The sequence below is a fragment of the Ptychodera flava genome, chromosome 11, assembly GCF_041260155.1.
Source record: "Ptychodera flava strain L36383 chromosome 11, AS_Pfla_20210202, whole genome shotgun sequence".
NCBI classification, from domain to species: domain Eukaryota; kingdom Metazoa; phylum Hemichordata; class Enteropneusta; family Ptychoderidae; genus Ptychodera; species Ptychodera flava.
Window position 1 is genome coordinate 39364401 of NC_091938.1, and position 27965 is coordinate 39392365.

The following is a 27965-nucleotide window of genomic DNA, read 5'->3' on the forward strand; positions in this document are numbered from 1 at the left end:
ATTAATTGTCGAAGCTACAATTTGAAATACAATGGTCTGCTACGAAATGTCATCTCATACGTCCATGTGCCTGTACCTAGCTGTACCGTAAATCGTATACTGCGCAGCCTTGACCTTTGCCCTCTCGATTCCTTGAATCCTCATTTCATTTTCAATGCTTTTATGGTAATAGAAATTCGTAATGCAAACGTATCGGGTAGTCAAAACATATTAACCGACGTCATGTGTTTGTCAGCATCACAAGACCAACGTCCATCACTCGAAACTGTCGTTAATCATCACAAACGATATAAAAAGCCTTGGTAGTTCGCCTATCATACCAGTCACATTTGTATCAGACCACAGCAGTATTGCGATAGCTGTTCACTTGTCCCTGGAGCAGCAACTTTATAGCCGTTGCAGGTAGGCAAAGAGTCTCTAAGTTTATTTGTTTTGCCTTTATAGTGTGAGTGGGCATTTTCAATGTCATAGCAAAGCATAAGATTGCTTAATGATTTTTAACCCAAGTACAGAAATAAAAGCAAGGAAATCAGTCAATGGCGAAACGTAAAAGCTTTACTGTTCGTTATATTCAGGTCTCCATTATGCACACTAAGGTCACAAAGAACTGATTGTTCGAGTCACCAGCGCCATATTCCGTCCGTCCACACACACTGCTGGTCACGTGATCTGTCTGCATTCAATTCTACACTTTCGGTTTTGAATGAATTCAAATACACTCGAACATGTTTGGGTAAAACAGAATGGAAAAATAGAGTTTACATACTGGTGATAGCTTAACAGTGTCGCACCCCCTCACCTTAAAGCGCAGTGGTCGTCGCGCTGCGCGTGCGTGATTTTTTTGTTGATAAACATAAATTTTTGTAAACATAAGTCTTCTCAACTTCAATAGGAGTGAGATGGGAGCAGTCCCCCACTTTGTTAAGGCCATTGTAAGACTCAACATCATGCAATAGTAAATATTAAGATCGAAACGAACTTAAGTGGTGTATTTCTATCTATAAACTCGTGTAGAGCTACGAACATTGGGACACTACACTCGGCACATTATGTCGCTGAGTTTACTGCACGCAGACACAGTGAACAAAAAGGTTTGATCGCGCGCGATCACGCTGGTTATACACAATGCTATGGTACAGTACAGTGAAAATACATGACTAAAATTGTAACACATTGCCTATATATGTAGACCAGCAACAAGCACAATGCCTAACACAAAAACTACACTCAATACCTTGCTGCGAAAACGAGCCCTGCCACTCCTTGACGTGTTCTGCTGGGAGTGGGGGCTGCGATGTGAAGAACTGAAATATCGCACAGGATAGTATTACACATGCACTATGCCGATGCGCACGGAATTTCGAACGGCGCGAATTTGAACGCCAATTTTCGATCTTTACAGAAATAATTTCCATAGACTTGGTCCAAAGTCCATTTAGCATCTATCCATCGGAAGAGGTCTAGGTATTCCTCAAGTTTACCTACTTTTAACGGGTTTTTCCAACTGTAACCGGCGATCGCCTTGAAGTCAGCGCCATCTTGAATTTTAGCTGCATGACCCATGACGTCATGCAAGTCTCGCACGTTCCCGTTCTAGTTTATTTGCATTCAGACGTAAACAGACAACACGTGCGCTCGACCATCGTCTTTCACACTTCGCATTGTCGGCAACGTTGTGCGTATTTTCGCAAAAAAAACCCCGGAAATGTAAATATTGTAAATAAAAGGAAGTATTATAAAAAGAAAAGAAATTGGGAATGAGTTGTGTTTTTGCACTTTTTATATTTCATTTTTTTTAATTTGGAAGGGGGGGGGCTTGACATGCATATTATGAAAGAGTCTTTTGTTTTATAAATAAACATAATTGTATAAAAATAGTTGTATAAAAATAATTGTATAATGCAGGCGCACATTACGACATCTTAAGTCGTTAATCCTCCTAAAATATTTGGTTTCTCAAACATTACCGTACCAAGACCCACTGCAATTTGCTTACCGCCAACACAGGAGTACGGAAGACGCAGTTCTCTGTCTTCTACATACCCTCACCAACACCTTGATACTTCCAATGCATCTGTTCGAATTTTATTTGTTGACTCAAATGCATTTAATACTATTTCACCAAACTTATTAATCAGAAAATTGAAAAATATGTCAGTAAACAGGCAGTTAATTTATTGGGTTGCAGATTTTTTGGTTGGGAGACCACAGTTTGTCAAGGTAATTCAATACGATCGCATGTGCGATTGACAAATACCGGCTCGCCTCAAGGCTTGGTTATATCACCGTCATTATTTACCATATTTACATCTGATTGTTCCACCATACATGCGGACAGTAATGATAAGCTTTACAAATTTACTGACGACAAGTCTTTAATTGGCCTCATTACAGCAGATCAGGACACAATCTATAAGCAAGAAGTGACAGATTGGTTACATGGTGTGATGATAATAACTAAAGCTTGTTTTTGAATGTAAAGAAAACAAAAGAAATGATAATTGATTTCAGGAAAAACAAAATCAGTCCACCTCCGTTAAAATCAAAGGTGAGGAGGTTGGAAGGGTAAATAGTTATAGATATCTTGGGATCCTTCTAACAAACATGGTTTCTTGGGATGACCACGTGAATATGTTAAACCGTAAATGTCAGCAAAGATTGTATTTTCTGCGTAAGTTGCATAGATTTGGTGTATCCGGGAACATTTTGCATATGTTTTACAGATCAACGGTTGAGTCAATCATCTGTTATTGTATTTCTTGCTGGGGCGGTAGTATTTCCTCTTCTAATAAAGTTCAGATAAATCGTATCATCAAAGCTGCTAGGAATATTCTAGGCGTACAATTGTATAGTTTTGATGACTTGTATATGAAATCAGTGAAAAACAAATCTACAACTATATTGTCTGACAAAACGCATCAACTGAATAGTAATTTCACTAAAATGAGGTCTGGTACCAGATACTATTCAATAAAGGTGCCACACAAACAGGTTTAGAAATACTTTTGTACCCTCAGCAGTGAGAATTCTAAACCAATTTTCTAACAGGTGAAAAAAAAAAACAAACTCATTAATGGCTACTGTTAGAATTATTTAAATTGTATTGTTGTTGATCGACAAGTGCTTTGTCTGTTATTTGGAACTGTGCTTTTTAATCTGTGTGATCTCTTTGTATTTTATCTATTGTGGAATATTTCTTTTTAGACTGTGTACACCACAACACATTTCAATTTTTTATATTGGATTAATAAAGGATATAATAATAATAAGTGGTCCTTCATTTGAAATTAGTAAGGAGTTAGGGTGTTGGTTCAGTTCAAGTTCAGAAACATTATGGAGGTCAAATGTATGAACTGTGGAGAAGTCTTTGAGGAGAGAGCAAAAGGTTACAGACGAGTCTCCATTGGAAGGCAGATTCATAAAACAGAAAATGTGAAAGATGTAAAGGAAAATAAGGGCAACTCCACACATCAGCTCTACCAAGTTTGTTTAATATTACGATATGGTAAATAAAAGGATCGTTGCATTTATTTTGTGTTACATGTGATGGAGAACATCATGATCTATAATGTAAAATTTCTCTGGGGAATTTAACATAATTTGCATGATGGATAATAGTTGGACAAGTTTAGTGTCATTCAACAATTTATTTTATTTATTAACTTATTACATATTTTATTCACAATTTTTGAAGTTAAAAGTAATTTGCTTTCTATTCATTCACTTTTTACCACGCGAAAATTCGCATAACGTAGCCGACAGTGCTGAGACAGCAATACTAGTCAGCGCACGTGTTGTTTGTTGATATCTGAATGCAAATGAAGTAGGAACGGGAACTTGCGAGACTTGCATGACGTCATGGGTCAAGCAGCTTTAAATTCAAGATGGCGGTTATTTCAAGGCGATCGTCAGTCTTGCTGCGAAAAATCCATTAGGAAGAGAAAAACTACAATACCGAGTAATTATTGAGCGGGTAGGTTATATGAACACCGGACAAGGTCCTTTTTGAAAATTATGTCACATTTGTGTCTTTGAAAATTTCTGGCGAAGGCCGTATTCTGTGCGATATTTGCGTATTACACATCGTAGCCCTACCACTCCAATGACCAACCTACCCGAGTGGCAGAGGCTACGGATTCGCAGCAACTCAAGACCATGATCGGCAAGCCAGAGCAGGACACGGGGATGTTGTTGGAGACGGTCACCGCGTTGACGTACATGGATATAGAGAATCCGGTCCCACAACGTACCGGCCCGCGACGACTTGGCCCACAACCAACTGTTGATCACCATGCCTTACTTCTCCTAGTATTACGTGGTTAGAAATAGTAAAATGACAGGAAACAATAGACAAAACGAGCGGGTTTTCGCGGCATTTGGGAGGAAACTTGCACGGCTACATCGTGCATCTACGTATCGAGAGATCCTGTGCCCCGGTCCTGTGCACGGTCATGGCAGTGATCCAACCGCTAGCTTGTGCAGGCCTACCGGTGCTGGGCAAACTTCGTTGTTGTACCTCCTGATTGCCGGGTAGGTCTGAATCCTCTTTCAAGAGAGATAACCCCCACATAACAAGAAGACCTATGAAAGGTCCTTCGCTTGACTTGATACCTGTACTAGGAATTCTCGTTTGCACCCCAAACGGGGTAAACTTTGTAGTTGAGTTGGATTCTCCACAGCCGAGTGTAGCGCGCCATATACCCGGTTTGACACGGACGTTCATACAGACCACGGAACGGAACAGATGCAGAGATGCTTCTTGCTGCAGCGGGCATTGCTCTGCGAGCTGTAGATTTCTGTAGTTTGGGTTGTTGTCTTTGTACTCCTGTCAGGCCTCTTGAAATGAAAGCTCTCGCCCTTGCTAGCGATGTCGAAAACTAGAGCCCGGTCGTTGATAGTCTGTTGGCGTATACATGCGTACATGCGTACGTCTAGCTCTATGGCTCGAGCGATAACAGTAGCCGAGCCCCATTCAACTGATTCAAGAAAATCATGAGCAAATGTTATCTCAATCCAGCGTGCAATTATTGTTCAATATTTAGCAGATATTTAACTTAGATTAATTGACCTTTTATTGCGTGTTACATTTGGTTAGTTGGTATGCTTGTGACAGATCAGCCGCCATTTTAACAAGCGGCAATATCGCAAACATTACAGTCAACCCGTAACATGTGCGGCGTTCTTGGATTTGTTTACAACAGAGGGGGACCCCCTCAGGAGATGCGCAGCGCGACGACCACTGCGCTTTAAAGTGATTGTTGTTCTATTTTTGCACCTTGATATAGAAGCACTGTATAAAGGCCTTACATACCGTGACTGAAAACGACATTATCCCTCAGATTCCAATATCCTTCCTCAGATATTAACTCTGGCAATTTGAGGTACATCCTACTTTCCCACTTATCCACTCTGCTACTACGCTTCGCAGATTTAAACATCTGACTTTAAGATTTGAACGTCCGTCTTCAGATTCGATCTACGCTTTACAGATCTTTTCAAATACAACATCGCTCTTGTTCTCTTCTGATTAGACCATAACCTGGTAACCCAAGATACGAAAGGTGTGTGGAGTTACCTTCCCTTTATTGCCAATACTTAACTAAAAAACGCCACCACCAGGATCAGGGATGAGCCTTTTGGTATCCTGGGGGCCTGGACGATTTTTGAATACAAATATGCCAAGAGGCTGCCCTTACAGACATGAAGTAAAATCAAAGCACCGACAGTTACTTTGCCTCACGGGGCCCTATTTTTATGATAACTTTCATTTCGGGGCGCCAAATATTCATAACATCTCTCATTTTCGGCACACCCTTTGGTCACAACATTTTCATAACATCTAATTTGATTTCATTAATGCCCTATTATGAATATTACTTTACTGGAAATCATGCTGTTGGTCAACTTGAACCCAGTTTTTCAATTTAACACATTAAATACATTATGCTTCTGCTACAGTTTCTTATCCATAATTAAGCTTATCCACTTTTGATTGTACCTGTTATCTGATGTCCATGTTTGTTTTTTAAATTATGACCGGGCTTTATCATAACTTGTAAACAAAACAATTTGTTGTATACAAAAAGGTTTCTCATCCCAATATTGAATATTTCGAGCTTAACTCCTCCTTTTTCAATTTTAGACAACTTTAAGCATAAGAATCAGCCTACATAAATGTCTTGATATGCTTATTTTAATGATTTATTTTGTCTTTCAAAGCATGTTATTGAATACACCTGTAAGTATCCAAATAGAAGATGCATTCCAAAATGTATAGCTATACCTTGAATTTGTACCTGTGTATCACATAGTCATTTAAAACATTAGAAATCCCAATAATGTCTGCCTGTACACATGTAGAAGTAGTCTGGCAGAGACCCTGCGATTCGCGTTCTTCCCTGTCAATTAGTTGGAACACGCGTGCGCCCTTCAAAGACGCCTTCTGGACGTTCAGTGCATAATTTAATAAACGATGTTCGGATTTGCCTTATTGCCTTTGTTGCAAAATGTTCTCCTAAATTTTATATCACTTTAAATATTACTCAAAACACTATATACTATAATATTTAAAGCCTTATCACTCCGCTCAATAATATTACCATTGTATTAAGTATTGGAATCGAGATGTGAAAGTTGGTAACTTGAGCGAAATGATCCGACTAAAACCAGGGTGGGTGGGTGGGTGGGCAGTTAGCATCATTATCCACAAATACCGCCTACCCTGAAAAGGCCTCCCATTTCCCACTCCTACAGTGGCGTGGCCAAGGAAAGTCATCTGTTTAGCATATGCGTGTATGTGTATATCTAGACCTTATGCATATTCATTACTAATTTACATATGGCGGAATAATCTCACTTCGTGCTAAGGCTTTGAATAATATAATATTTAAAGCCTTATCACTCCGCTCAATAATATTACCATTGTATTAAGTATTGGAATCGAGATGTGAAAGTTGTCCACGCCAGCTTGATGAAATCCTAATACCTCATTCAAATCTACTCTCCAAACCTTACCAATACTTATATCTTCATACCCACCCTTACTCCAAAACACATACAAAAACAACATGTTAATCATTTCTACTTTAATGTTCGTAAAGTTTGTCTGTACATATATACGTTACACCCCCATACTCAAGGAAAGGCAATTGTAAAATCGGTCAAGGTTTCCGTGTGTTCATAAGCGTTCGAATTTTGTGTATTTTTTAGCATTCCTTCAAGCCAATTATCAGGTCGTTGAACGGAAGACAAGGCTGACAATTTCATGTAATGGTTAGCAGTTGACTTTCTTTTCCATCCGACATGATCCATAACCTCCTGGGTACTTGCACCCCCTAAAGCCATGGAAATGGCACACGCAGACCGTATGCTATGAGGAGTTTCCCCTTCATCAATATTTAAATGTTGAAGGTAGTCTTTTAATCTCTGATACACCACCTGAGAGGACAATGGTTTATTATCTACATTTCCCGCTGGCGTTGTTGGCCTAAAGAGATACCCTGTACGTATATCAATGCCTAGATCACTTGATAGTTTGATGTATTGTTCCAACGCGTTCACTGCACAAAGCGTCTATCCTCGCATCGCTTAATAGCGAACATATTTGTTTCCGCACCCCTCAGAGTCTTTCCAAATGTGTGATTGAAAATCAAACCTGAATTGTCCGGAAAACGCAGAATTTCCTGCGTTTTGACCTGACCAAGATCCCCTGCTCGATCCCCGGAGAAATATAATACTTTAAAAAGGTAATATCTCGGGCGTATAGATATGCATGAATCGCTGATGGAGATGCAACAATTAGATCCATGATAGATCGAATACCATACGTAGCTTAGGCAAGAATAACGGTTTGGCTTGTCTGACTGTAACATGCGCCTTTGCCTGCTCCTCGGATATCTTTTTGATGTACCGCTGCACCATCAGTGCTTTAGTTGGATTTATTATGTTACCAGTGTGAGATTTAATTGCCTGAAAATACGCGGACAATTTCGATACCATATTCTTAACTGTCCTGCCCTCAGCCGTCTTGGACACGCGCATGGCATGTGACCAGTCTGTCCTAAATATGCGCAGTCGATTTGGTGAACCTGAGTCTTAGCGTTATTGTCCTTGAAACCAGAAACCGTACCACATCTTCCGGATTCGCATTACCAACCGGTTTTGGCGAAGGTAACCTTGTCAGAAAGGCTTCAAAATCCTGTATCAGCCTGTCTTTTTGTTTTTCATATGCAGACCTATCTCCGAGTAGCCCATTTATTCTCTGATCAAGAGCCGTGATATCTATGGGTTATCCTTAGTTACACAAGGTGGGTTTATTAATTTGGAGGTACATAACCAACACGCCTGCAATGGGCCTTGGTTCCAAGCACCACAAATCCAGCACACCTGTCAATCAGATAAGAAGCGTACTTCAGCCGGACAATACATGTATGCACATTCACACGACGAAGATAGATATATATTGGTCTAAATACACACAGGCTTTATTATTTATTACATAAATTGTACATGCATATCATTCTTACACATTTTAATTGCAAGACTTCTAATAACTCCAATCAAATGTAATGGCATACAAATCACAGGGTAGAGGATAATCTTTATAACCGTTTCTAGAAGGGGCTTGAATGATACCCATGTCCCCCTTGGCTCCAATGCTCACTATATCATGTGCCACCTGCCTCACCGTAGGCCAATACGACGTCAAAAAGCGCCCTCTAGGTACAATAACAGTAGCTCTGTATCCGCGTTCAAGAATATGCTTAATTACTGCAGGCACCAATGCAAAAGGTGGATAGACGTACATCTTATCAGCATTACCGAAATGATGTTGGAAGAAATTTACTCCCTCACAATCAATCTGATGAAATGGGCATACATATCTGGGTACTTCTTATTAGAATAATCTGCCATTGCGTCTATTTGATGCGGACCAAATTTATCATCAAGCCACTGCCACGTAGTACAAGACAAAGAGGCATCTGACAAAGACATATTTCGTGACGGCGCATCTGCTTCATTATCGCGAGAAGCCACATGAGACATAGTAAGCCTAATATTGCTATGGAAACAGAAATTAACAACTTCTTCAAAATTTCATTCAATTCAACTGCTCTCGCGCCCGGACAACCACTGTTCCAAGCCTGTACCACCGGGAGAGAATCAACCATTGCATCGACACGGCCGTTCTTAATATTATTGTGGAAGGCATGTAACCCCCTATATATGGCCTCAGCCTCTTTCCGGATTATTGGCATATCACTCCATTCCTGTTCCCACATGGACCCCACAGCTATCTTCTCTTTGCCCAAGTGAGCCACAGCACCCCATTTGGAATTGCTAGAATCAGTGTAAATTCTAATAGCCATGTGACTCTCTGTTGGCCAAGCAAAATTCCCTGCTAGTTGGATTATGGTTTCCCACTGTTCAATCTCGTATCTAAGTAGGCCTCGAACCGGGATAAGATTTTTTGAGGTCTTTTGAGCAATACTACAAGCATTTGCCATATGTCGATATATAATCTAGCACAAGGTAATGCCAATGAAAAGGAAATGCACTTTCCCATTATTTTTTGTAACGTCCCTACAGGGATCGCTCTGTGTGACAAGGCGCTTCGTATCAACTCAAGAAATGCAGACTTTTTCTGTTCTGGGATTGCAAAGGAACGTGTTTGAGTGTCCACTACCAACCCGAGCATAGTTAATGATCGAACGGGGTGAAGTACACTTTTATCCAGGGAGATAAAATAGCCTGCCTTTATCGCAATTGAGCATAAAATATACGCTGCTGCTTGAGCCCTCCGGTAACAGTCCCACTTAAACGAAATATCACCCTTTTTTGGCTTTAGTGGACCCCCATGCCTATCATCAATGTATTGTATGCAGGGTACCCCCAAAGACCTGGCGTAATGTGTAATACAATATCCGAGGGTATGGTATACGTATGCCGATAGTTTCCACCCAAATGGTAAAGTGTTATTTACATACCATACCCCAGCCCATTGGAAACCTGCAAAAGTACGGTCGTCATGACAAATAAAAACGTGGTCATAACCGCTTTTATCATCGCATTTAAAATGGAAATCGTTATTTTCTAAATACCTAGAAACTTCTACTAGAGTATCCAATTTAAAATGGGATGGGGGTAGTCCACAGATTTAATATCTCATATCGATACACATTCTAGGTTTACTTGGCTCCACAACAATAGGCATGACAATATGAGGTGGAGGGTCACACCCAACCTTCCCCAAACCGATATAGCCCCTGAATGCAATCTTTCAGAAATCGTTCGAGTTATGAAATTACCAAATTGCTGACATACAGGATTGTTAGCAAATATTCTAGCAGGAGGAAAGTCATGATCATATTTTCTTCCCTTATAGTCACCGTTAAAATTGGTAAAATACTTTCTTAAGCTAACACCGTTATTTATCCATTCAATGATATCAGACTTGTCTGTTACGTGTTCAGTCAATTCAGTCCAATACTCTGTATGCTTGTGAAGTTCGCCAGCAATAAAGTCATTTGGATTTCTAAATGAAAGGTCATCCGGTGAGGCAAACGTCTCCCCTACTGCAACCATAGATGCATCAACCATGTCTAGTTGTCTAGGGGCGCCCCCTAGTGTCGTCCACCCGTAACTCAACGCTGGGACGAATTCCAATTTGCTTCATAATCAATTCCCATGCAGGTGGCACAAACTGAAATGGGAGAGGGTAGACTTCATACAAAACAGAAAATGTTGGTACAGTAGTTCGCGTAAAAGGGGACGCCCCCAGACAGGACCTGCAAATGGCAGGTTGCAAAGCAAAGAGCCCATTTTGGGCCCCCTGTTGGGAGGTAGGGAAACCCCACAGAGAAAGTGACAACACGAGGAGAATTACCTTGTACATAATTTAATATCCATTACTGCAGCACAACTAGTGCTCAAGTTGTACATATCACAAATTGAAATTGCTCATTTATCATTCACATTCTTCGCATCTCTACAATCCCTTGCAAAGTGTCCAAACTTTCCGCATTGAAAGCATTTGTAATTCTTTTTGGAACGGCGTCCGGATGCCGAACCGCCAAACGAATAAGGCACGTAACGCGTGGAATGGCCAGAGTTCTTTAGAAATTTGGAAACTTTAGACGCGATCTCCTCTTGCTCTTTATTCCCGAGGAGTAAGATAATTAGGCGGCCTGCGTCAACACCAAAATCATTTGCCTCAAATTGTGATAACACAGCTCGATATCTCTGTAACTTGGGGTGGCCAACCATCGTGGCTCTGTCAACCAGGACTCTTAGAGCGTTGATAAGCTGAGGTCTGGATACCACAGCTGCACAATGCGCCATTTCCATAACCTTTTGTAAGGCGTCATCCACACTTGCCACACCTGCAGATTCTTCAATCTTTTCCACCTTTTTAAGCAATATCTCCATTTTTTCAGACACCTGAAAGCAATCAGGGAATCTATGAGCTGTACGTTCACAATGGACACGACCTTTTACAGTCACATTGTACACCCGAATTTTTACAGCAATTGTGGCCAACTATGCCATCCGACTTCTGCATATTCTGGCGCCCTCCAATGGCCCTTCCTCACAAACACATAAGCAGCGGAAAACTGCTTTGAAAAAAAAAAAAAAAAAAAAAAACACAAACGAAAGAAAAGGAAAGGTTCAAAATGGAAGTGTATTGGCTCAAAGTGTACATAAATAAAACTAAAAAAGAAAATACATACCCCACGCCACACTATAATTTCTCTCTCCTGTTTTTAGTTTTTTCTCTTTTTTATATCCTCCAAGTCAAAACACAAACGTGCGAGCAATTTTAAGGAACACATGAAAAGTAAATTTGGGGGAAAATGCTAAACGTAAAGGGCACAAACGTAATTTTTTTTTTTTTTTAGCAACAGAGAAGACAAACATACCACTCCAAACTATAGCTCCTTTGAGTGAGCTGATAAAATTGCACAGAAGTACGAGTATAACGCAACTTATGCACATCAAACTGGTTTTAGCACTGTACATAATCGTTCTACGCCTATCATTATAAAAGTCGGGTGTTCATACACAACTCTGGCGCTCCCAGCGCATATTTTATCGGGTGCCCCCTGACGACACTCCAATCCTATATTCCCAATTCCAAACGTCATGTGCTCACATTTAGCACTCTGACTTTCCGCTTCCAAAAGTCCGGTGCTCCAATTTAGCACTCTGACTAACCCCAATGTCAGGTGCCCACAAACTGGCACTCTAACGCGACCATTCTCAAATTACGTACACGAGATAGCGGGTGCCCAAAAATTGGCACTCCGCTCAACTCCCTTCTCCATACCTAACTATATCCCTCTGAAAAACAAAGTAACAGAAACAACCGTACCTGAGCCTGAGCGACGTGGCCATCCCCTGTATTAGCCGTTCCTGCAATATTGGCGTCGCCAGTCTTTTGAACAGGTGGTGGAGCTGCAGCATTCAAAGTCGCAGCAACAGGAGCAGCGGCATTGGTGTTCCTACCACCAGTAGAAGGTTCACTTGGTGTTGTCGAGCCATGAGCTTTTACAAAGCTTGCAGTAGTGGTAGAAAGACTTGGTGACGACGTGGCAGCTACAGTGGAACGTCTAGCCTCCATAGTCAACGTCCTCCAGTGGCGTGGCCAAGAAAGTCATCTGTTTAGCATATGCGTGTATGTGTATATCTAGACCTTATGCATATTCATTACTAATTTACATATGGCGGAATAATCTCACTTCGTGCTAAGGCTTTGAATACTCTTTGTTCCAACAACATACGTGAAGTAACAACACACCCTCAGGTTCGAATGTCGCACGTTTGTTTGTTGTTGTTCCTTGAAATCCAAATCACGTTGAGTACGCAGATTGGAGGTTATAGTTATTCAAGTACATAGTTTCTAATGTTTTCTATACAATTAGTGCTTTCATATCCCTAACATGGTGGCGATTTTTAAACATTTCAGACTTTCTTATCGTATGAGATAAAAGTACACCAACGAACACCGACACGGATTATCGACTAGAAATCCAAGCACTTCGGAAACTGAAAAATGAATCTTTTTGAGAATTTCTAGTGATCAATTATTACTTTCGAGCCAATTTTACAATGTTACAGAAAACTCTGAAAAATATACGCTGTTTTTTAAATACAGTTTAGGCGAATTGTATCATTTATCCCTTATCTGGTTGAGTAACTTCAGCACTGTTCAGAAACGACGCTGAAGCTGACACTGAGTACCGCCATTTTCAGGGTCAGCCTGAAAAGTCAGTTGAATCTGAGGATGAAGATAGCGCCAACTTTGCGCTCGTAATCTGTAGAGCGTGGCTGAAGTCTGAAGAAGGAAATTACAATCTGAAGAGGGATAGTGTCGTTTCGGCCACGATTTTTACATCAGCACTTTAAGCATATCCTACATACCAATAGCCGGACTCTCACATTTCTACAATTCTTTTCTGATCTACCACTTGGGGGGGGGGGGGGGGCTCATTTTAAGGCTCTTGGAAAGAGAAAATTTTCACCGTCTCAGTTTTTTCGAAAATCCAAAATTTAATTTTTCCCCCATACAGTTATCACTGGAATGGCGGCCAATTAGAATTTTAAATATTAAATAAATATAAAATGTTCGGTAATTTGTTTCGCTAGTTCCAAACTCTGCAGGGTGACCCCGATTTTTAGTGTTGATTTGGTTAGAGAATGGTTAAAAGTTTCATTCAGGAAAGTTTGAGCAGAATTTTAAGTCATTCACTTTCAAGGCGCATACTATTTTAACGTCAATGAATGCTACGCTTCATAAAGAGCGATGATAATTATAATTTGCTTTTAGATTAGAAATCAAAATGGCTGCCCATGTGACAACTACAGATGCAAATATAAACTTACGTTTGTTTGAAATATTTTCGATTATGTTCTACATTTTTACTTTCACTGGAAACGCTTTAAAAATTTGCAATTGTCCAGATTACTTGATGTCGTTGATCGATATGCAGACACCACGTCGTACTCTTCGTTCATCGAATAAACTTCTTTTTACTAGACGTGATACAAGGTACACTACTACAAATTATTATTTTTCAGTTGTTTCACCAATATTGTGGAATGAACTCCCTGTTGATACTACTCTACGAGATTGTTTGATTGCGTCTTTTAAACGCCATGAAAACTTGTCTGTTTAGAGATTGTTATGCCACCTATTTGTGATCTGTAAATTTTTACTTTTGTTCAGAGCACTGAAACGTAGTGTAGTGCGCTTTTAATAAACAAATAAATAAATAAATAATAATAATAATAAGAAGAAGAAGACGATGAAAAAGAAGAAGAAGAAGAAGTAGAAGACAGTTTTCACCAAGTTACTTCCCTATTTACTTTGACAGCACTTAAGTTATTTCGAACATATTATTATACCTAATGGATCCTAGGATTCTGAATGAATGTTATTGATGGAAATTTTTCAGAATATGCAATCATATCTTCCTTCTGTACAGTTCCTGTGAGGATCTATACAATCACTGGTTATTGCATCTTATCGTCACCATGAAGTTGGATCTATGTTTCATAACAGTGGCCACAATCTTGATATACAAGTTGAACTTTGTACAATCGTGAGTACCGCCTCGTCTGTTTTAATATTTCACTGTTGTTGTAAATGAAGGTCCGGCCTCAGTTCATAGAAATTCTCAAAATACAAGTTGTTGACAATATAAAACTTTATGTCAGTTCCTAGAACTTTACAGAGTCTGTACGTATTCTTTTGTTTGCTACTTCTTGTGTATGTAAGTTTGTGTGTTTTTATTGAGTACGGTCAATTTTGAATCAACATAATTGCACTAGTTCAGGGAAGTGTTCATAAGGCAATCTGAACAAGAGCTAACGTCAGAGTGTGTCACCTAAAAAGTAACTGTTGATGGACAATGCTGCTCGCTCATAATATTTGTAATCTTTTCTCACAGGGACCCGATAACACACGTGTGCTCCCGTACAGTACTCCGAACTACACAAAGTGCAATACGTAGAACAACATCTGAGAGTTACAAAGTAAAATGCAGATTGTTTGGTTGGTGGCGCTGTACCAGATACAGGTTCGTTATGACGAACAGAATGGTCAAATTAAAACAAATTGTTGTAATTTTTGTTGTTATCAGTCGTTTTCTGATAGAAAATTGAACTTAATATTAACCGTCTGCTCCTCTGGCAGGCTGGAAAGATACCGAAAAGTTTAGATCGTAGATGACTGGTTTTGAGATTGATATCACGAAACAATAAAAAATTTGTAATGTATTTATTTGAAATATGTGGCATTTGTGACATCTCGAACTTGAGAGAGAGTGAGAGTCAGATGGAGTACGAAACTGTAAAATTGACGCATAAGTGATAACTGTATGACATCTGTTTTCAGTGTGGCAATAAATATGACGATACCTATAAATGTAGTATATAGCGAACAAAATATCAATGGACTTATACATTGCGAAGTAATCCTGTACTTATTTACAATTATATGAAAGTTCCTGGAGGATTGGAAAGAACTATTAATTTGATTAATTACTTGTTTTTGCAGGTTAAAATATGCTACTGTGTACAGAACTTTATACACCCAACATACCGAATACGATTGCTGTCCTGGATGGACGAACATGGTGTCGAATGTTTGCTTAACACGTAAGTGTTGTACAGTTGACAACAAGCGACTTATTACTAGATGCGTCATTGTACACGCACAGTTCCTACTATTTCAGTTTGCGTCAAAGTTATCTTTTGTGCAGACTGCGCCCTGTCAGAGCAAACTTACACACGATCTAGATTTTATTAATCTCTTACTTGCTTACTAAGTTGAAAAAGTTGGATCACTTACGCTTCCGTAAATTTCTACCTTAATTCTTAACTGCATGCATCAGGCATGCGCGCATACATACATACATGCTTGTATGCATGTATCCACGTACATAATACATACGTGCATGCATACATACATACATACATACATACATACATACATACATACATACATACATACATACATACGATCTCTACGTTCATACGATCTCTACTAATCAGCTTCGTAACCACTTTTCAGCAATATGCCACAGACAATGCTTAAATGGTGGTACTTGTGTAGCACCGGATACTTGTGAGTGTCCTCCTGGTTACAGCGATACTACGTGCTCTACAGGTGAGTTATATGATTGACATTCTAAAAAACTACCCATCCATTTTTAAAATTTTTAAAACTAAAATCATCCTGGACCAACAGGCTTACCCAAATACAGGATGAGGTACCTATAATAACCCACCGTCCGATGGAGCAATATGGAGTAAAAGTGCCTTCCTCAGGGTGTTGGAGTCTCGAATTCACAATCCTCTGACAGATTGTCCGATACTCTAGACCTACCGGGTCTTGAGCTCACCATCCTTCGAACCTGAATCAGGTACCCTAACCACTGCCCCACTGTGCCTATTGACCATCAGAAGTTGTATTACATGACTCAAGGTATTCTTATGCCGACCTCCTTACACCTATCCTACGTTCGAAAACAAAACCAATAAAACCCATGCAGAATTCCAATTGAGACCCATGCTCAAAATTAGATTGCAAAATCCAAAAGCTGAATCGGCTAAAGGAGAGATGGAATGGGAGGGAGAAGAGGAAGAGACAATTTTTGAGAAAAAGTTGCCTGTACGAAAATGACAAGTAGCCGATTGTTATTTCCTTCTCTTTACTACACTATTGATTAAGGTTTGATTAAGGTTTTGTAAATGATGTCAACCCCTCTATCGACTACACAATAAGCTGACTTTGTTTGACCAGTTAGAGCTCTACTGAAATGTTCCTGACATTCGAAAACACAGTCTCCTTATTATTACAAACCTTAGAAAGTGCTGAGCTTGTTCTGCTAATTCCTCGCTAGTAAGATAAAACTCCTTGCAGGATATAGGCCTAAGCCGAGACCGACGCTTCTGCAGAGGAAGGTTTCATACATTTTGCAATATGAACGATGAACATCTATTCTTTACCCAATTAGATGTGAATGAATGTGACCATGATAATGGAGGATGTGACCAGACATGTGTCAATACGGACGGAAGTTATTATTGCATATGTGGTGCAGGCTTTACCTTGACCCTTGATGGACACCATTGCGTTGGTAAGCTTAATTTTATGCATCTTCCGTACATCTTAAAAAAAAACGCCAAAGGTTCTTACTCGGCGAACGAACCATCCAGTTTGTTGTTGTTGTTGTTGTTGTTGTTGTTGTTGTTGTTGTTTTTGACAAAATAACAAATCTGAGACGACGATGAATTATATGTCATAGTCTACAAAAAAACTTTCTGTAAATGTTTCTGACTTTTCTACAACAAAAAGCGTAAATTACACTTTTGTAAATAAACGATTGTTAAAGGTGGCCATAAGCACTGCCTCCTCGAAGAAATTCTGAATTTCGGAGAAATTTCGGTTGATAATGTTAATCAGTCGCTCCAAAACGACGCCACTTCGGTTAATGATTGGGTAAATTACAATAGGATGATTATCAATGAAGGCAAAACGAAAGACATGCTGATTGGGCCTCTTCATAAAATCAAAAATGCAGATCATGCGATGAATGACAGTATGAGTTCTACTTTTGTTTCCTTTGAGAATATTTTAGATCATTCGTTAGACAATGTTATCGCTTCAAGATTAACGTCGCACTCTGAGTACGAGAGTAGGTTTACTTCGATGGTTGTATAAATTCATGTTATTTCACCTCAGAAAAGTTCTGTATTACGGTTTAATTACATCTGCTATTTACTGCCGTTGTTCAGTTTCAGGAAATACATTAAATGTAAAATATAGAGAAAAGAGCACTGAGAGTTCTTAATGTTGATTTAAATACCTCAAACTGTTCCAGCTTTGCAGCAGCCAATATTTATTTGTTTTGGTGAAAACAACGTATTTTTGTTTCATACCTGTTTAAGCCTGTGACAAATGTCTCATGAATACTGCACCAAATTACCTATCTGAGAAAATTGTTTCATTAAACGATGTTCGTGGCTCCAAGACACGCTCTTATTCTAAACGTAAATCGCTACTTCCGCAATGGTTGAACTCCGGAATAAAAAGGACGCAAGGCGTTCTGTATGTAGACTCAGTTCGCCCGGAAGATCACGTGATGCCGGTACAAACAAAGTCAATTGTGCAAACGCGTACTGAAATGCCCGCATTTCTGTGAGCGTTAGTGCACGTGGTTTTGTTTGTACCAAGTTCCATTTGAATTCCAGGTTACCTATTCCGTTCTGAGACAGAGCAGAGAATGTTTTCTATGCGTGATTCAAGTTCCTGGAATTCGCGCGTGTTCACTGTAACCCTTAATTTTAAAGCTTGGTTTTATTCTGTTTTATTAAGGATAATGTAGATGACGAGCTTTATTGTTTTCAATATTTCCTTCGTGCTTTGTTATTGCAACATTTTGTTTGCTTTTTAAATGTGTTTGATTTTATACAATCCTATTTTCGTTTAATTTTGTCCGTGTAGTTAGGATCTAACGGATGATTAAAGTCTAATTTGGTAATTTTTAATTCGTTTTGAGCCAGTAGATGGGTAATTATTTTATGTGAAATAAATAAAGTGAATTATTCTCGTTTGCTTAAAACTCTTTCCCTCAGATGGCATCAATGAATGTCTTTTGGCGAACGGTGGATGTCAGCAAAACTGCCACAACAAGATTGGAAGTTTTTACTGTTCGTGTTACGATGGATATAACCTGGAAGGGGATGGAACTTCATGTGAAGGTTTGTTTCACTCCAATCAATTCTGTTGACACTTGAACAAAGACGAATTGAGTAATATGTAGGCATTTACCGAGCAACTGCTTTCAACCCCGGGAGAATGAAATGCTGTACTCCCCCAATAATACACACTAGAAAATTATTTTAGTCCTTTCCTGACAATAGTATTTTGATACCGACCAAAGTATATTGCAGTCGTGAAATATTGGCAATGCCAAGTCATCTATGTCCGAGTAAAAGTGTTGAATGATTTGTTGTTATGCAGTCGATCATTATTGGGACAACGACTACGTCCTCGTGCTCCAAAAGTTGTTTGTTAACTTACTCGAAATTGTTGCTCACAAAATTGAGTTTACATTGAGTTTACATTTATTTCGTAGAAAGGGTCTCACTCAAGAATCAAACTCTCTCTCTCTCTCTCTCTCTCTCTCTCTCTCCCTCTCTCTCTCTCTCTCTCTCTCTCTCTCTCTCTCTCTCTCTCTCTCTCTCGCATTAAGTAGAATCAATATAGCGACGCAACTTCTTACATTTAAATGAAAATGTTAACTTGTACGTAAAGCTTTAGATACATATGGGAAAACTACTTGGGCAACAAGGGTGTAAAAGAGCTTCTGGTTTAGAATTGTTTTGGTGCAGTTTGGTTTGAGCAGCAGGTTGCGGATTTTAAAAAAAATTATTCCACATAAGAACACAAAATACAAGACAACAAAATTGTTACAAGTAAGAATGGTTGGCCTCGATGTGACCATCCACACTTACGAACCTATATAGGATTCAAGTAAATGCTTGATCCTGAATTTTTATTCTTGATCCTGAACTTTTTGCTATTAATATAAGTTGTAAGTAATTCTGGCAAGTTAAAAATGGTCGTCATTGTACTCAAACAATCCCTCACATCTCAGATTCTACTTTAACGTATGAATAAAGTATTTCAATAGTGGAGGGGTAATACTATTTCTTACTGTTTTGTCCTTCGTATGATTAAGACAGAAAAAAAGAATTAATAGCACAAAAATATCGCCATTTTCTCAAATGCACGAACAGTGTTTTCTTTTGAATGTGAGAGCACGTAAACATACATTATATTACCATGCCCTGGCTGTCGCCTTTTGATTGGTCGAGCTGAACCACGTGACTGACGACAAATACACAGTAATGGTCTGTTTACATGCCCGTGAATATGAATAATAAGATTAACAAAATCAAAGTATCGTAACTTTACAGCTCAAACGTAAATCATAAACAATCACAAAATAAAATGAAGCACTTGTGGGCCAAGTTGAGATACTTATTATGAAAATATCTCCGGATTTGCCAATTTTTCACAGCGCGCGTGACATTTTGTCGCTTATTGCTCAGTTCGTGGGGCCCAGTTGTCGTTTGCTCCGGAAATGTTCGCAAATTTGAAGGTTTTCTTCGGTTCGTTGATAATATAATGGAAATAACAGATTTCGCTCTGACCATTAACGCTTATTTATGGGCGCGGGCTCAAGGAAAGCCAAATTAACGGGCTCGGCAAGCCTCGCCCGTTAATTTTTGGCTTTCCTCTCGCCCTTGCCCATAAATAAACGTTAATGGTCAGCGCGTCGCCCGTTATTTCTATAATATAAACTGTATTTTTACAAAAATCTTATAGAAACGGGATAAAATAATAATGGCATGAAGGAAATGCGTGAAGTTCACTACCTTTTTTCCCGACTTGCAATTTCGTCCTGAGTAAATGTATAAAGAATTCTATCATGTGATGGGCTGAGGCCTGAGCGTTAGAAAAATAAACTAACATGCTTCCATTAGATGAACATGGTACGAAACTGAACGTGTCGCCAACAGATTGGCCTGTACGATATAATATTTGTATTTATGACACCACATACTGTTATTTCTTAAAGACGTCAATGAATGTTGGAAGGACATAGATAGATGCAACCAAAACTGCCATAATACATTAGGAAGTTACTATTGTACGTGTGACAACGGCTTTCTTCTTCAGAGTGATGGTTTAAGGGAGCGTTCAGTTTTTACGGCCTGGGGGGGGGGGCAGCAAAATCTTGTCGCCGGTGTTCAAAAAAATATAGACCCCCCTGCATTTTTTGTGAAAAAAAGATGACCCCCCCTTTGTCAGACGAAAATAATTGATGACCCCCCCCCCTGAAAAATAACCAAAACCCATATGTCAAATTTACCCGCATGGTTTGGATTTGAACTCTGGTACGCGGCGCACTTTATTTGTGTAGCAGAGATGCCAGTGCACAAACTTCTCAGCCTCATCCATTGAAACGTCTGTTAATAGGCCAAACCCGGAATTCGAATCGACCACGGTACAAACAAAGCCATGTGCGCAAACGCGCATAGACGTACTTGTATTTCCATACGCGTTAGTACACATGTGGGTTTGTTTGTACCGGCATCACGTGATTATTTGGGCGTACTGAGTCTGTAGAACGCATCGCGTCCTTTTTATTCCGGAGTAGAACCATTAGGACGACTGTAAGGCAATTTTTAACTTCATTTCCATAGACAAATCATGTCCATGGACATTGTATAAAGTAAACTTTATTGGAGTGGTTCGCCAAAGGCAGCCCTCCGGTTAAGAGGGTCATGGGCCATTACGTAAAGTCAACTTGATTCTAGTGGGCCACCAAAGGTGGCCCGCCGGTAAAGAGGGTCGATCATGGCTATTGCATAAAGTAGACTTTACTGGACAGGGCCGCTGAAGGCGCACGGCCATTACCATTATTCAGTGCGTGATCCCAGGGGTCCCTCAAAAATGTTTCTAATACAAGCCGCGGCTTCAATTGGGAATTTTACTGTAAGATTGCCGTGGGGTAATCCATAAAGTGAATTTATTGTAGTGGGCCACCGAAGGCGGCCCGCCGGTAAAGAGGGTTGGATCATGGCCATTGCATGAAGTAAACCTAATTGGAGTGGGCCCCAAAGGCGTCTGCCCGTTAAGAGGGTCATGGGTAATACATAATGTATATTTATTGTAGTGGGCCGCCGAAGGCGGCCCGCTGGTAAAGAGGGTCAATCATGGCCATGGCATAAAGTGAACTTTATTGTTGGTATTATGTTATTGTAAATGTGGTGACCCCCCTTTCCTACCAGTGAAAAAGCGATGACCCCCCTTTGCGGATTCCAAATTACGGTGACCCCCCCTGGATTTTGCCGCCCCCCCCGGCCGTAAAAACTGAACGGTCCCTAACATGCCATGGTGAGAATACAGACACTATTGCCAATTCAACGATTCCACTAACAATCTAGAATAATACATCATGCTATGATATCACGTTGAAAGAGATGTCAAGAAAATATAGTTAAGTTGACCTGTTCCGTTCAAAATTTCCATTTTGCAGTCGTCTGCATGAAAAGATAACATGCCTTATGGTACTTTGTTGTGAGTCGTTGATAAATTAATCTTCCCGTATATCGTCAAATGCTTTAATTTTCCTTTCGTTCGAAAACCATACTAAATTGCCTGTTCGATTTAGACATGATGTGATGCTGTTAATAGGCTTACCATATGACTTATTAACACTTTTAATAGCGCAGTGCTTGTAAAGATATTGATATAAGCACAAAAAATGCCATGATGTCAGGCTAGAATACCCATCGTTTGCTTTGAGTAATATCATTCTCCATACTTACTTTTGGTATAAAATCAGATGTTGACGAGTGTCAGCTCGGAAATGGAGGATGTAAACATATTTGTGTCAACACCGAGGCGGCTTATATTTGCCAGTGTCACGCTGGCTATGTAGTCGATTCCATCGATGCTCAGAATTGCATAGGTAAGGAGTATTGTACTTATGTAGTCGATTCCATCGATGCTCAGAATTGCATAGGTAAGGAGTATTGTACTTCTGATGTCATTGCATATCTTAATTTCTCTCTTCAAATTGTAGGCTGCATACTCTTCAGACTGGCAAAGTAGCACAAGCATTGTACATTCACATGAACAAACTGTGTATCCAGTGTACCAGTATTCATGCCGTGACATAGTTGCTTAGTATATACCTTCTTTTCATTCTTCAGATATAGATGAATGTATCGATATCAATCACGGATGCAACCACATCTGTACTAACACCGTAGGTGGCTACACTTGTTCTTGTTTCAAGAATTTCGTCTTGACCTCTGACAATAAAACCTGTGTTGGTAAGTTGGATCTGTTGGATCTTTATAAACGAGCGTTTTGCCAACGTTAATGATACGAGGCAGCGGTATTCGGATCATCGAATACCTTGAAGCCATTTTTGACCAATTTCTTGGCAAGAGCTTCTATCGTGTATTTTAGACTGAATGATGGTAGACCAAATTGTATGTCATGATCTTTCAGACCAAGTCACTGAAATCCTTACCAAAACATCATTTTCAATAATTATCAAACATTTTGAGCAAATCTACTTTGTACGTTACCACTTAAAAACAAAATACCGCCCTAGTCTTAACACAAGTATCTTGAGTCAACTATAACTTCAGTAATTACAAGATTTAACGCCGCCACAAGGTTTTACTAGTGTTTGGAAAGCTATCGGAGTCAACAACGATATAGTCAGACGTATAGTCGAAAAGTAAAACGATCTTCGATTAGTAGGTCTACCTGGAGCCATGAAATGCATCTTTCATACTTTTTTAATTATATTCTTATGAGTTTATCCTTCTCCCACAGTTGTTGATCAGTGTGAAGGACATAACTGCGATCATGCCTGTGTCAGTGTTCCAGGTACACACATTTGTTATTGTGACACAGGTTATTCCCTCCAGCCTGATAGAATGTCGTGTTCTGGTGAGTTACCATCTCGTCTTCCCTTAGTGTAAATCCTCATTCAGTTGTTGAATAAATGTAATTTCAAAGTTTCAAATCAACTTATAAATTCTAATTTCAAAACATTTTCTTACGAATAGATTCAAAAGAGTTTGCTGAAGATCAACATGTCCATGTTAGTAATTCTGTGTGTATTGTCATATCATAGATGACAACGAGTGCACGATGGATAATGGTGGGTGTGATCAGTTATGCCAGAACACCATCGGAAGTTTCATTTGCGATTGCAAGAATGGTTTTATATTAAGCATCGATGGCAAGACCTGCATCGGTAAGTTCTTTGACTCAAATGCCCAGTATGTTCTGCGTAGACAAAATGGAGATATTGAATAGAAGTTTCACCACTATACGCATTACCCATACGTATAATGTCATCTTTCAACTTTCCTTCCTTTTTTAGACTTGGACGAATGTTTAGTTGATAATGGATATTGTTCTCAGGAATGCACAAATGTAGAGGGCAGCTTTGAATGTACGTGTTTTCAGGGTTTCATCAAAGACACGGCAGGTCAATGTGTCGGTAAGTATCAGCTTTAAACACTGTCAAATGATACACAATATGGTTCGTATCCTCAACGTTTTGTACGCCAGAATAAGACATGTCTGGAGGAAAATCATTCTTACAAGACATCAACAAATCGCAGCATTTTATCCAATCACACATTAAGCATTTGTTTGTACTGACCTTCATAACAGATATTGATGAGTGCACTGACGGATCATCGGATTGTGATCAATACTGTACGAATACCGATGGCAGCTTCCAGTGCAGTTGCGAAGCTGGACTTTTTCTCGATTCCAATGGGAAAACCTGCTCAGGTTGGTAATATTCTCACTTTTGAAATCATAATCGTTCCACATTCAGTATTTATTAACTAAATCCGGGACTGAATAAGGACAAGTGAACCTTTTTGCATGTAGACAAACACACGTATTTATTATGCTATTATTTATCTCTTTGCTGCTCAGACTTCGACGCTTGCGCAAGTGGTTCTCATGGCTGCCAACACATTTGTACAAGCGTCCATGGTCAAGTTGTTTGCTCATGTTTTGATGGATATGAGTTGGCCTCCAACGGGCAAAACTGTCAAGGTAATTTTTAATTTAAGTATAGATTATGGCTTATTGAATATTTTAAATAGCCTATGGGCAAGACAAGATTTTTTAATAGATTTATTTCCAACCTGCGTCTTCCATTGATTACCACCACTGAACATAATCAACGTCAGTCACTAAAAGTCGATGACAGAGCTACAGCACACAATTATCAAATAACGATAATTTGACCCCTGCAGTGGGTTAAGTTTTTCGAAAACGAAGGACGTCCAATACTTCTCATATACTATCATACCAACCTTTTCATTACTGTAGAATTTGGGTATGTTTTTTCAGACAAATATGTTGATATCAGGATTCATTGTTTGTCTCAGTGATACAATATTTGTTAATCACCAGCTCCGTGTACCTACAAAGACATTGCTTGAGTATTGAGACAAGTGTTTTACACGTTTTACAGTGATTTGTAATTTTAAAATAAGGGTGGATATTCTAACTTTTCATTTATGTTGTTACACTTCCCTTATTTAAACTGGCCGTCGTAATCTTTATATCTTTTAAGATGTCGACGAATGTTTGTTATCCAATCCATGTGACCAAACCTGTCGAAACTTCATTGGTGGCTACCATTGCAGCTGTGATGTTGGTTATATCCTTTGGGGACGTAACGGTGGACGTTTATCTCTCCGGATCAAGTGCTACTGATTTAACCTGCCATCAGCACTGTCGGTAGACGTGCTGAAAATAAGTTTAGTTCTGAAAATTCTGAAGTGTTTTAGCTTGACTACTACATTATTCCGAAGAGATGTCGCATGGAACAGCAATCAGTGTCCCACAAAAAACAAAATTTCTTAGCCCTCGCATCGTGCACTTACGTACCATAGGGTCTATGTACGTACTAACTGAATAGAATTGGCTTGTTCTTTTCACATATGTTATCGTCGTTGTCGACCACACCGAATTTTCCGTTCCACTATCAAATGAAAAGCGTTCAGGTCATGAAGTCTACCGCATGTACTTTTATATATTAAGCTTGTCCTCACGGATGACCCCTTACATGTGCACGGGGGTAATGATACACAGTGTAACTACTCAAATAATCGTCTCTGATATACCAAAGAGATTTGCTCTGCAGTACCTGTCTCCCATGCAAAGATCACTTGACATTGGATATCCTCGATGGAAACCGAATATCGACTGGCTACTTAGAGTAGAGTGACGTCGAAAGTTCTGAAAGATTAAGACATTAATTCGCAGAGTCTCTGCCATGGTCCCAAATTATTCGGTGATAATCTGAATCGAGAGTATACATTTAATGGGCAATATAGCTGTCGGTCCTCGGAGATGATATACAGCTATCTGATTTAGACGGCCCTGATCAGGCACTGTGTTTACTAACGCTGCGTTCAAGTTCACAAACACGTCTAGAGCAGGCGGGAAAATTGAGGGCACACTGGAAGACTCGAAGATACTGTGAGTCTTAAACGGAATGACTTTAAACAAAATAATGCAGCTGCTTTAATATATCATGATAGACGAAATGTTGACATTAAATAAAATGTGACATAAAAATAAACTTTAACAAAATATATAAAGCTATGTGTATGACTGACATCCCTAGAAACAAAGTCTTTTCTTATGGAGACATCCTGTTAAAGCTCCATAAGCTGTATCTTTAGGCTATTTTTCAGATTTTTTGTCTTGTGGTTTCCCTACACTTTCTGCATTGAATCCCTAAACTCATTTAATGCCAAGTATTTAGCATATCATCACAACCTACATGAGCATAATCTACATTGTTATTGTCGAAAATTGTATTCAAGTCCGGACTAAGTAAACAATAAACAATGATCACTACACACATACAAGCTGTGTTGACAAAAAGAATACTCGAAATTTCAGCATGACAAACGGACTTGGGTCAGACACGGCAGTTGATATACAGAAGCAGAATACTGAAAAACTTGCCACAAGTTACAGCTTATGTCCCTTTAAAATTAGGCGCGGAACAATGGTGGGGCCCGGAGAAAAGGAGAGGGAGGGTAAATAATGCCCAATTACCTTAATATGTGCTAAGCTGTAAGAATTGACTGGATCAGGGGGTATTCTAGTGATTCTACAAAACACCCGCGAAAGCCTTTTGTAAAGAGACTATTACAACCAGTGAGAGTTTAAATATTTTATTTGAGGTGACTTTGATGTCGATTTATTGTCCGTGAATTTTCGTACCATGTTAAACGCATGGGGTGATCTGTTTAAGGACATTCCACCAGACAGAATTAGTCTGTATGACAAAAATAGGTATCAAATGAATAACAGAAATATTTTAACGGAAAATTTGTTTTCTTTCAAGAATTTGTAGAAGCTGGTATATTATACTTGGAATAGTAACGATGGTGAATTGCTGGACTAGGAACTCAGGCGCATAAATGGTGTCGTCCCTCTGTCATCAATACTTAAGAAGTTGCTTTTGCCTGAGGAGTGGGAACCAGCAAACCAACAACGAACAATAGTGGAATAAAATAAAGCTGGCTTTTGGCAAACGATGAATCTATTATCCTGGAACTCTGTACAACGACAATAATGTTTCGGAAAATAAACAATTGAAATGTTTCGGAAAATAAACAAGGTGTACTTTGAAGGTGAACTGAATATTAATGTAACGTTTTGGGAACAGTTTTATGTGCTTCAATTTATTTAATATCACTATTGACCCAAAGCTGAGGGAATTTCATTTGAAAATTTTACACAAAATTTTGTATACATTGCTAGACTTAATAAAATGAGTCTTCCCACAGTTGGAAAGTCTCTAGCTGTTCATACGTTCTGCAAAAAGAGAAGATGAGACATTCCTTCATTTATTATAATAGTATCAACATCATGTTCAAGTACTTTTGGAAGTCTTATTTATGTTATGGGACAAAATCTAGACTTACAAAAATGGCCTGAACCTTGGTAATTTATGTTAGGAGATCCAAAGATTAACAAAACCCCATTTCGCTAAAGTATATGATATGAATATGAATGGATGAGAAACTGTTTGCTGAAAGCAGGTTTTACGATGGTTCAAAACTTGTCGCCAACAGTCATAACTGGGAAGAATTGTCACTGCTGGTGAAAGAATGAACATTGTCAGTTATGCAACTTCCTCTTCGATTCTATTGGACAGGCGTTCTAGGGTCCGAGTTGATAAGAAAGATAATCTTAGGAATTTTGAATTTAAACAGGAGTGTCTAATTCAAGCTCGTTTTAACTCATTTTTAATTTTAAAGCTTAAATATGTCTTATCCATAGTATGTAATGTTTTTTTGTTTGTTCATTT

General features: G+C 39.2%; 1 protein-coding gene across 1 annotated transcript; it reads left to right on the forward strand.

Annotated features, from left to right (window-relative positions):
* The first annotated feature begins 242 nt into the window (after window positions 1–242).
* On the forward strand, window positions 243–27938 carry LOC139144244 (matrilin-2-like). The gene is made up of 15 exons (XM_070714909.1): window positions 243–402; window positions 14484–14600; window positions 14949–15077; window positions 15557–15657; window positions 16073–16168; window positions 17019–17141; window positions 18640–18765; window positions 22795–22917; window positions 23432–23548; window positions 23736–23858; window positions 23988–24107; window positions 24284–24406; window positions 24557–24679; window positions 25206–25391; window positions 26997–27938. The coding sequence occupies exons 2-14, from the start codon at window positions 14533–14535 to the stop codon at window positions 25346–25348; spliced, it is 1515 nt and encodes a 504-aa protein (XP_070571010.1). The 5' UTR covers window positions 243–402; window positions 14484–14532; the 3' UTR covers window positions 25349–25391; window positions 26997–27938.
* The last annotated feature ends 27 nt before the right edge of the window (window positions 27939–27965 follow it).